Here is an 11,881-nt window from a genome sequence, read left to right as displayed (position 1 = left end):
TATAAAAACCAGCTCTTCTTCTTCTTCTTCTTGGAGCCATGGACTCTGATCTGGAGAACCGGGTTTGATTCCCCACACCTCCACATGAGCACCAAAGGCTAATCTGGTGAACTGGATTTGTTTCCCCATGCATACACATGAAGCCAGCTGGGTGGCCTTGGGCTAGTCACAGCTCTCTCCGCCCCACCCACCTCACAGGGTGTCTGTTGTGGGGAGGGGAAGGGAAGGCGATTCTAAGCCAGTTTGATTCTTCCTTAAGTGGTAGAGACAGTTGGCATATAAAAAACAACTCTTCTTCTTCCTCGTTCTGCAAGCACAGTGGAAGACCTTGCCTGAACTTGATCTTTAGGATATGTCAAGGGGGCCGGGAAATCGGCTGGAGATTGTCGACTCAAACAGAAGGCTATTTCCCTCCCCAGGCAGGGTGAGGGTGCGGGCCAGAAGGGGAGAGAAGGGGCACTCAGTTCCTCTCTTGGTTTTTTTTTGTGGGGGGGACCTAAGCTAAATGAGCCCCCTGCACTCCTCTGCCCTTCTTCACGGGCAGAGGTGGGTCTGAGTTCTGCTGTAGCCAGGAAAACGGAGAGTAGGAATTCCCCGTCAAAGTTTGCACAGGTGCCCGATGACGACAGGAAGGCTTCCACCCTCCCAGCTTTCCGCAGACTATGCAAAACTCGATTATTCAGGAGGGCTTTTTCACGCTGGGCTGTACTGTGACGAAATGTCTCAGAGAAAGAGGAGAAGAAGAGTTGTTTTTTATCTTCTGACTTTCTCTACCACTTAAGGGAGAATCAAACCGGCCTACAATGACCTTCCCTTCCCCTCCCCACAACAGACACCCTGTAAAGTAGGTGGGGCTGAGAGGGTGTGACTAGCCCAAGGTCACCCAGCTGGCTTCATGTGGAGGAGTGGGGAAACCAACCTGGTCCCCCAGATTAGAGCCCTCTGCTCTTAACCACTACACCACACTGGTGGCTCAATGAAATAACTAGGGTTTCCAACCATCCAGGTGGTGGCTGGAGATCCCTGCTATTACAACTAATCTTCAGATGACAGAGATCAGTTCCCCTGGAGAAAGTGGCCGCTTTGGACAGTGAACTCTATGGCATTATGTATTACTGAAGTGTCCCCACCCCTCACCAAACCCCACTCTTCCCAGGCTTCGCCCCCAAAATCTCCAGGTGTTTCCCAACCTGGAGCTGGCATCCCTACTCCAGGTGGTGGCTGGATATCTCCTGCTATTACTCCTGCTGTAGTCCGGAAAACAGTTGTACTACCAAGAGATCTCCAGACCTAGGATTGCCAACCTCCAGGTTTTGGCTGGAGATCTCCCCCTATTACAACTGATCTCCAGGCGATAGAGATCAGTTCCCCTGGAGAATATGGCCCCTTTGGCAATTGGACTCTATGGCATTGAAGTCCCTCCCCAAGCCCGCCCCCAAAATCTCAGGCTCCACCCCATAAACCTCCCGCCGGTTGCAAAGAGGGACCTGGCAACCCTAGGAGCCGGAAACCCTAGTTGCCAACCTCCCGGTGCTGGCTGGAGATCCCCCACTATTACAATTGATCTTTAGGCGACAGAGATCAGTTCCCCTGGAGAAAAATGTCCACCATGGGAGGTGGGCTCTATGGCATCATACCCCACTTATGCCCCTCCCCAAACCCCGCCCTTCCTAGGCTCCACCCCCTTCCCCAAATTTCCAGGTGGTTCCCCGCCTGGAGCTGGCAACCCCCGGGCCCCAGCATCAGCGCAGCGCCTGCACATCCGGGTCCTCCTGGGTGGAGCCGGCCTCCGTAGCTCGGGAGGGAAGAATAAATAAGAGAATAAAACTGCTGATATCATACTGCCCTTGTACAAATCTATGGTGAGACCACACTTGGAATACTGTGTACAGTTCTGTTCACCATACCTAAAAAAGGATATTGCAGAGCTTGAGAAGGTGCAGAAAAGAGCAACCAAAAATGATTAAGGGACTAGAGCAATTGTCCTATGGGGAGCAGTTAAGACCCTTAGGGCTGTTTAGCTTGGAAAGAAGGCGGCTAAGGGGACACATGATAGAGGTCTATAAAATTATGCATGGTTTGGAGAGAGTGGACAGGGAGAGGTTTTTCTCCCTCTCCCATAATACTAGAACGTGGGGTCATCTGCTGAAGCTGGAGGGTGAGAGATTCAAAACAGATAAAAGGAAGTATTTTTTCACACAACTCATAGTTAAATTGTGGAACTCCCTGCCCCAGGATGTGGTCATGGCTGCCAGCTTGGAGGGCTTTAAGAGGGGAGTGGACATATTCATGGAGGAAAGGGGAATTCATGGCTATTAGTTAGAATGGATACTAGTCATGCTGCATACCTGTTCGCTCCAGTATCAGAGGAGCATGCCTATTATATTGGGTGCGGTGGAACACAGGCAGGATGGTGCTGCGGCACTTGTCTTGTTTGTGGGCTTCCTAGAGGCGCCTGGCCGGCCACTGTGTGAACAGATGGCTGGGCTTGATGGGCCTTGGTCTGATCCAGCAGGGCCTTTCTTATGTTCCTTTGATGCATACCTATTCTCTCCATGATCAGAGGAGCATGCCTATTATATTAGGTGTTGTGGAGCACAGGCCGGATAAATGCTGCTGCAGTCGTCTTGCTTGTAGGCTTCCTAGAGGTGAAGTGCCCCAAATAAAGGTATTTTACCTGTGGCACTATAGACTGCCCATGTGTACATGAGCAGGTTTCCTCTTTTAGATGTGACACCCATGTAGATAAATGTGTGTCAAGAATCACACACACCTTTCTGTCTTCTCTTGCTTTCAATTCACTCAGTTTGCATAAGCACACATTCCTGAGTCTGCAACATTGCTTCGCTAGCTTGTTATCTTGGTAAAGGGAACTTCACGTCTCAGCTAAAGAACTGCTTTGAAGTGGCTTTACAGAGACTGTTTTGACAGCATGAGGCAATTCAAGAAAAGTATCATTACTGTTCGAAGTCTGTAAAGCTTGATGAATTCTGAACTGCAAGTGTGATTCTTTCTTTTGCTTTTGGGCCGGAGAGATTTGATCCCAGCTTTGTATTGTTTAAATTGGTACCATTAAACGGCATAGCGTTATCCTTTGATCAAGCAGTTCACATCACACATACCAGGGATAACAGGTTTTTCTAGGCACAACAGAGGCCCCTGGTTGGCCACTGTGTGAACAAACTGCTGGGCTTGATGGGCCCGGGTCTGATCCAGCAGGGCATTTCTCATGTTCTTTCGATGCACACCTATTCTCTCCGGTCTCAGAGGAGCATGCCTATTCTTTTGGGTGCGGTGGACTGGATGGGCCCTGGTCTGATCCAGCAGGGCATTTCTCATGTTCTTCCGATGCACACCTATTCTCTCCAGGATCAGAGGAGCATGCCTGTTGTATTAGGTGCCGCGATCCAGGAAGCCACAACAAGATGACTGCAGCAGCAGCATCCTGCCTGTGTTCCACAGCACCTAGTATAATAGGCATGCTCCTCTGATACTAGAGAGAATAGGTATGCAGCATGACCAGGCGCCTCTAGGAAGCCCACAAGCAAGACGACTGCAGCAGCATTAACCTGCCTGTGTTCCACCGCACCCAAAAGAATAGGCATGCTCCTCTGAGACTGGACTTCCTGGAGGCACCTGGTTGGCCACGGTGTGAACAGACTGCTGGACCTGATGGGCCTGGGTCTGATCCAGCAGGGCTTTCCCTATGTTCTTATTTTAATTATATTATGTACAATTATATTATTTGCCCTGGAACACAGGCAAGATAAATGCTGCTGCAGCCTGTCTTGTTTGGGGGCTTCCTGGAGGCACCTGGTCGGCCCCTGGGTGAACAGACTGCTGGACTGGATGGGCCCTGGTCTGATCCAGCAGGGCATTTCTCATGTTCTTACGATGCACACCTATTCTGTCCAGGATCAGAGGAGCAGGCCTATTATCTGGAGTGCGGTGGACCACAGGCAGGATGGTGCTGCTGCAGTTGTCCTGTTTGGGGGCTTCCTGGAGTCACCTGATTAGCCCCTGTGTGAACAGACAGCTGGACTTGATGGGCCTGGGTCTGATCCAGCAGGGCTTCTCTTATGTTCTTAAGGGAGGGGGAGGAGGGAAGGGAGCGGCGGAGGGGGCGGAGCCGGAGGAGGAGGGGCGGAGGAGGGGGGAGGGGCGGAGGAGGGGGGGAGGGGCGGGGCCGGGGGCCGAGGGGGCGGAGGAGGGGCGGAGGGGGCGGAGCCGGAGGAGGAGCGGAGCCGGGGTGGAGGGGGCGGGGCCGGAGGAGGAGGAGGGGCGGAGGAGGAGGAGGAGGGGCGGGGCCGGGGGCCGAGGGGGCGGGGCCGGAGGAGGCGGAGCCGCCTTCCCTGCCCGTTTGAACGGCCGCGCGGGAAAAAGATGGCGGCGGGCCCGGCGTCGTCTCCTCCCCCTCAGGCTTGGGCGCGGCCCCGGGCCCCCGTGCTGAGCCCCCCGCCCGGCCTGGAGGGCTCCCTTCGCCTCTCGGGTGAGTCCCGCCGGCGGGTGAGGCCCCGGGGGGACGGGGCGCCTCGGGGGCTTCGGCGCGTCACGTGTGGAAAAAGGCGGCCCGCGTTTGGGCCACGGGCGAAGGGGCGGCGCTGCCGGCCCCTCCAGCCAGGCGGGTTTTGGAACCTCTCTCTGGTCGGCTGGAGCACATTTGCTGGCCGTTGGTGCGCGGGGAGGTTTTGGCCGGGGGGTTGCTAGAGGCACATTTCCCTCCCCCCACCTCCGTATTCTTCAATCTCAAAAACGAGCCCCCCCCCCCCACGCAGAGTTTTGAGAATTCGGATGGGAGGGAAAATTGCACCTATAGAGCAAACTTGCATCTGTAGAAAATCTATAGATGCAAATTTTCCCCATCCACATTCTCAAGGGGGGGAAGGAAATTTGCACCTATAGAGCAAACTTGCATCTATAGAGGAACTATAGATTCAAATTTCCCCCATCCACATTCTCAAGGGGGGGAAGGAAATGCATCTACAGAGCGGCAAATCCAAAGCAAAACCTTCCACGCATGGTTTCATTCATAACCTCGCTTTTCTCCCCAGTGTGTGGAAGTGTTTGCCCATCGCATCTTGATGAAGTGGGCTCCAACCCGTGAAAGTTTTTGGCTGGAATAAAAGCTTGACTGCGTCCACCCAAGAGGTTTTGTTCCGGCTTCATGTCTAAACTGGGGTGGACGGGACAACATCCGCATGACACCATCACCCAGTTGTCCACTTTCTATATTTGCCCACTCCTTGCCTCGACCTTTCCTAATTCTGGTTTGGGACAATCTTTTGGGAATGATCACCAGCAAAAGCACCTTTGTGTGCAGCTTGGATGGGCAGGTGTGGATTTTTTTTAGCTTGCATCAGCACCATTTTCCTTGACCCCCTCCACTTGGTAATTGACATATCACTGTAGCTTAAAATCGGTAATTGACATATTGCTGTCCTTGAGGCTACAATGAAATGTCAATTACTGCTTCTAAAATAAAAGCCAGGCAAAGCCAGCTGATTGTGATTCTTGGGGGGGGGTGCTTGGGCAAGGAAGGTGCATATAAAGGGTTGCCAACCTCCAGGTACTAGCTGTAGACCTCGTGCTATTACAACTGATCTCCAGCCGATAGAGATCAGTTCACCTGGAGAAAAATTGCCGTTTTGGCAATTGGACTCTATGGCATTGAAGTCCCTCCCCAAACCCTGCCCTCCTCAGGCTCCACCTCTGAAATCTCCCGCCGGTGGTGAAGGACCTGACAACCCTATATACGTATGTGGAGGAGGGGGCTGTGTGGACAATCCATTGCCTCTGCCATTAAATCAGTAATTGGCAATGGAAGGAACATGGAACAACCACAACAGTGTGGATGCATCCTTTCTTAGTCTTTAGGGTGTTGACTCCTGTCTGTTTTCGCTGTAACTGACTAACAGGGTCGTCTCTCTGGGATTGTTGCTCTCTCATGTATCTTTACACAGAAATATTACAGGGTCATTGCTATTCCCCTCCCCCTTTTCTACTTGTGGGCTGTGGGTTCACTAACGGAAAGTGGACATGTTCATGGAGGATAGGGCTATCTATGGCTACTAATCAAAGTGAATACTAGTCATGACGCATACCTATTCACTCCAGGATCAGAGGAGCATGCCTATTGTATTAGGTGCGGTGGAGCACAGGCAGGACAATGCTGCTGCAGTTGTCTTGTTTGTAGGCTTCCTGGAGGCACCTGGTTGGCCTCTGTGTGAACAGGCTGCTGGACTTGATGGGCCTGGGTCTGATCCAGGAGGGCTTTTCTCCCTGCCCCAGGATGTGGGGATGGCTACCAACGTGGAAGGCTTTAAGAGGGGAGCGGACATGTTCATGGAGGAGAGGGATATCCATGGCTACTAGTCAAAATAAATGAATACTAGTCATGATGCATACCTATTCTCTCCAGGATCAGAGGAGCATGCCCATTATATTAGGTGCTGTGGAACACAGGCAGGATAAATGCTGCTGCAGTTGTCTTGTTTGTGGGCTTCCTAGAGGCACCTAGTTGGCGCTGTGTGAACAGACTGCTAGACTTGATGGGCCTTGGTCTGATCCAGCAGGGCTTTTCTTCTGTTCGTCTGTTCTTAAAGCAACACTTGTTATATTGGATGCCTGCAAAAACTGATGTCATATTAAATCTTCATGATTTCACAAGACTGTTATTTTCAGTGTATACTGTGCAAGAGACATATATATTTCCAGATCGCTGCAGTTGAAGACTGCTAATCTGGTGCTGGGTTTCTTGTCCCCTCAGGCCAAGGTCTGCGCATGAATATACCCGATGACCAAGCTGATAATCTGCTGTTAGCGAGCTGGGGGCTTCCCAAAGCAGTCCTGGAGAAATACCATCGTTTGGGAGTCGTGCATATGTTCCAGTGGCAAGCAGAGTGCCTGATGGTTGGGCAAGCACTCGAGGGGAAAAACTTAGTTTACTCAGGTATGATAGAGATGACGATGGGTAGCCATGTTAGTCTATCAATAGCAGTAGAAAAGAGCAAGAGTCCAGTAGCACCTTAAAGACTAACAAAATTTCTGGCCGGGTATCTGAAGAAGTGAGCTGTGGCTCATGAAATCTCATACCATGCCAGAAATTTTGTTAGTGTTCAGGTGTGATAGTGGCTGATAAGATGACACTTTCTCGTATTGCCTCTTGAATTCTCATTTGTTTTGGCTTAAGTAACGCTGTACACAATTTTTCCCACTGTATCAGACAAGTAGGACATGTATTTACATGGAATTCCATGTGTTTACCTTTAATATGTTTGATCTTTACATTATGATTATGTATTATTCTTAGTTTGTGCTAATATAGATTTATAGTTTCCTCAGCCTGGTGTTGTCTTGTTAAGGTTAACAGGGAGACAAGATTTTCAGGAGAAACTTCTATATCTGCTCCATCAGTTTTCAAATCAGGAGTCCTTCTGAATATGCCCAACATTGTGTCACTCGTACTGATTTTAGTGAATCTGACTAAGATATCTCTAGGAAGCTGTTTTTAAAAAACTAGCAATTTTGTCATTGACTCTAAATGCAGTATGTATTTTTGGAATCTCTATGCAGTCTGAGCCCAGACAACCAGAGAAGAGCTCCTCTGAAAATGCCTTTAGGTTTGTGCCTTCTGTGTTCCATGATCATGGAGAGAATAGCAGTTTGTAAACCAGGATCCCCAACATGCACCATGGCAGCCAGTGACACCTTTTCGGGTGCCTGCCAAGCGTTTTTAGAAAGTGGCTGGGTCCAGGTGGGTCTTTTGCCCAGCAAGTCTTCTGATTGACCAATTGGACATTTGATTGGCTGTGTAGGTTTTAAAAAATGTTGCTTTGGCGGCAGCTGCCACTGCAGTACCAAGAATCTGCACTGTGTGACTGAAGGTAAGCGGAGGCAGCCATTGAATGGCTCTGCTTCCTGCGGCAGCCACTTTGGGGCAGCCATTGTATGGCAGCTGTTTTTGTGGCTGTGCTCACCGTGCTGTTTCAGAATCCCAAAGGTGCCCACAGGGTCACACACATAAACACACATGAAGCTGCCTTCTACTGAATCAGACCCTCGGTCCATCAAAGTCAGTATTGTCTACTCAGACCAGCAGCGGCTCTCCAGGGTCTCAGGCAGGGGTCTTTCACATCACCTACTTGCCTGGTTCCTTTAACTGGAGATGCCAGGGATTGATCCTGGGACCTTCTGCATGCCAAGCAGCTGCTCTGCCATTGAGCCATGGCCCCTCCCCATCATATAAAGCTGCTTTAACTGAATCAGACCTGGGGTCCATCAAAGCCAGTATTGTCTACTCAGACCGCCAGTGGCTCTCCAGGGTCTCAGGCAGGGGTCTTTCACATCACCTACTTGCCTGGTTCCTTTAACTGGAGATGCCAGGGATTGATCCTGGGACCTTCTGCATGCCAAGCAGATGCTCTACCACTGAGCCATGGCCCCTCCCCAAAAGGTTGGGGGACCCCTGCTGTAAACAGTTTAAAAAAGGAAAAACACCCACAGACTCTATTTGTTCAAAGGTGGTGTTTATTTATAAACGATTGGAACCGTGTCAGACCAGAAGAGAGGTTTCAAAAAGCGATTTTGAAACTGATCTGAAATGTTAGAAATTTGATACCTCTGTATTTGAGTGTAGATGGGTAGGGTTACCAGAAATGTTTGGAGGTTGTTTGAGATAGACGGCTGCACCTCTGTTTAGCGTAGAAATAATGGAATATTAGCATAAGGATTAAAGATATCCTGTGAGGTCTGTACAAAACATTTTTTAGTACTTTCTTAATTTTAAAGAAAATCTTGGATGGATGTTTGCCTCCAGCTGCTGAATCTTTCTCCTGCAAATTAAACGTCCTCACCATGCCTTTTAGCTCCTACAAGTGCTGGGAAAACTCTCGTGGCTGAATTACTCATCTTGAAGAGAGTGCTGGAAACTCGCAAAAAGGCCCTGTTCATCCTGCCTTTTATCTCTGTGGCCAAAGAGAAGAAATTTTACCTGCAGGTAAGTCTATTAGGAGCCCCGTGGCGCAGAGTGGTAAAGCTGCAGTACTGCAGTCCAAGCTTTGCTCACAACCTGAGTTCGATCCCAACGGAAGTTGGTTTCAGGTAGGCGGCTCAGGGTTGACTCAGCCTTCCATCCTTCCGAGGTCGGTCAAATGAGTACCCAGCTTGCTGGGGGTAAAGGGAAGATGACTGGGGAAGGCACTGGCAAACCACCCTGCAAACAAAGTCTGCCTAGTAAACGTCGGGATGTGACGTCGCCCCATGGGTCAGGAATGACCCGATGCTTGCACAGGGGACCTTTACCTTTTACTTAAGTCTATTAGTGAATAAAATGTAGTCGTAGCTCAGAAGTCAAATCCAATCCAAGTCTTCTCAAAAATTTGAAGTGACGGAAATTTTGGGAAAGAAAAGTTCTCCCCATATATTTCAACCTCCTGACCTCCCCAGCCGAAAGACGTGCTGTCACCTAGTGAACTTCCTGGTCTCTCCAAAGATGGTGGTGCTTATGAAAACCAAGTTGTGTTTCCATAAAAAGACCTGAGGGGGTCTCAGTTTGACTGGTCAGAAAAACAACAACTGGCAGAAGGAAACTAAGAATTCAGTGTGAGCAGTAGTTGCTGTTAAAAACGTTTTTTCAGGCATTGAAAGTGGTGAGTCAAACTAAGAGAGAGTCAAAACAAGGTAAAGATAAGCAGCAGAAGGTTTCCAGAGGGTGTTTGTTCTGTTTAAACGCAAAAAAAATTAAAAAAAAAAAATGGAGCCTGACCTTAAGGGTGTGTGAATTGGCTTTGGGGAAGATGTTCCAAGAAGTCAATGTGGATTATTTCAGCCTTGCAACTAAGAATGCAAAAGTTACCAGCCCCCCTGCCCACACATAACTGTGCCAGTAACTTCTGGCCGGAAGGAGGTCATGAACAAGCTTCCCTGCAAGCTTCTGCTGCGGGCAATTGTTGATCATCCCAAAAAAGAAGCTGGCCCACTGAGATTTTGAAAACTCTTTCTTTCTTTCTTTCTTTCTTTCTTTCTTTCTTTCTTTCTTTCTTTCTTTCTTTCTTTCTTTCTTTCTTTCTTTCTTTCTCTCTCTTTCTCTCTCTCTTTCTTTCTCTCTCTTTCTCTCTCTCTTTCTTTCTCTCTCTTTCTCTCTCTCTCTCTTTCTCTCTCTCTCTCTTTCTCTCTCTCTTTCTCTCTCTCTCTTTCTCTCTTTCTGTAAAAACTTTATTACATATGTAAAATTACATTCATAAAATTGGGGGAGGGAAAAAGAAACAAAAAATATCAATCAATACTACATACCGTTACAGATAAAAGTAATAATAATAATAATAATATAACGAACTCAGCTACACATATCAAAGCCAGCAAAAACATTACTCGTCTTCCTCTCCACGTTCTAGTTTTTTGAAACATTTTTCCCATTCTGGAGATTATTGGGATCCAGATAGCTTCTAGATCTTCCATATCTTTATCATTTTTATAATAAGTCAGCTTAATTAATACATGTGTGTTTAACCTTATCTATCCGGTTATTTAAATCCAGGAATTTGTTTCCTTTCCAATATCTTGCAAAGTTAATTCTAGCTGTCATTCTCATATGAAGGAATATGTCTCGTAGACCTTTTTTGTATATCTGGTATATAATTTAGTAAAACGGTTTCAGGATTTGCCCGAATATTTATTTCAAGACTGTTTATCTAACAGTCTTTGGATCATTTTCTTCCAGTATGCCTTAGCTCTTCTATGAAAGCTGTTTCAGTATGTTCTTCTCATGTGCCGCACAAAGCACACTCTCAACCTGTGAAATAACATATATTATGTCTCTGGTGAACAGGCTCTCTTCCAGGAAGTTGGTGTTCAAGTGGAAGGGTACATAGGCAACGTTTCCCCGGCTGTCGGTTTCTCTGCCTTGGATGTGGCCATCTGTACTATCGAGAGAGCCAACAGTCTGATCAACAGGCTCATAGAAGAGAACATGATGGACTTACTGGGTGAGAGATTAGAACAGTTAGAAATTAGGGGAGAGCAATTCAATTTCAATTTATTATGGTCATTGACCAGCAAATCAAACATTCAAGAAATTAACATTGATTTAAAAACTAAAATCTAACAATATATCTGTTTGTAAGATATTCAAAAGAATTAAGATTTTATTAAAAGGTATAAAAATATAACAATATCTGTTCGTAAAAACATCAGAATAAATTGTTTGTGTGTGTGTTAAGTGCCATCAAGTAGCTTCTGACTCATGGCGACCCTATGAATGAAAGTCCTCTAAAATGTCCTATCTTTGACAGCCTTGCTCAGATCTTGCAAATTGAGGGCTGTGGCTTCCTTTATTGAGTCAATCCATCTCTTGCTGGGTCGTCCTCTTTTCCTGCTCCCTTCAACTTTTCCTATCATGATTGTCTTCTCCAGTGACATTATGTCTTCTCATAATGTGATCAAAATACGACAGCCTCAGTTTAGTCATTTTAGCTTCTCAGGTCAGTTCAGGCTTGATTTGATCTGTAACCCACTGATTTGTTTTTTTGGCAGTCCACGGTATCTGTAACACTCCAACAACACATTTCAAAAGAATCTACTTTCTTCCTATCAGCTTTCTTCAATGTCCAGCTTTCACACCCAAACATGAATTAACTTGATGTTTACAATAAAATTGTAAACATGAATTAACTTGGTGTTTACAATAAAATTAAATATTTACATTAATATTACCCATTCAGTTATACATTCCATTTCCCTTATCAGAGTTAGACCAAGTACTTCTAAGCTTAATATCTAGCCTTGCATACTTGGCGACTTTATGGGTTGTCTCACTATTCCTGTCTGAAAATATGATCTTTATCTGGGTGGATCTTTGGCTAGTTGGAAGGCCTGCTGGGCAGAG

General features: G+C 47.5%; 1 protein-coding gene across 1 annotated transcript in view; it reads left to right on the top strand.

Annotated features, from left to right (window-relative positions):
* The first annotated feature begins 4,383 nt into the window (after positions 1-4,383).
* POLQ (DNA polymerase theta) overlaps positions 4,384-11,881 on the top strand; it is a 56,551-nt gene continuing 49,053 nt past the window's right edge. The window contains exons 1-4 of the mRNA XM_056848372.1: positions 4,384-4,489; positions 6,767-6,949; positions 8,865-8,995; positions 10,826-10,982. Of these exons, the coding sequence (XP_056704350.1) occupies positions 4,384-4,489; positions 6,767-6,949; positions 8,865-8,995; positions 10,826-10,982 (577 nt within the window). The remainder of the gene's footprint in view (positions 4,490-6,766; positions 6,950-8,864; positions 8,996-10,825; positions 10,983-11,881) is intronic.

The sequence above is a fragment of the Euleptes europaea genome, chromosome 4, assembly GCF_029931775.1.
Source record: "Euleptes europaea isolate rEulEur1 chromosome 4, rEulEur1.hap1, whole genome shotgun sequence".
Lineage (NCBI taxonomy): Eukaryota > Metazoa > Chordata > Lepidosauria > Squamata > Sphaerodactylidae > Euleptes > Euleptes europaea.
The sequence above is the reverse complement of the archived record's forward strand: the minus strand, read 5'-3'. Positions and strand labels throughout refer to the sequence as shown.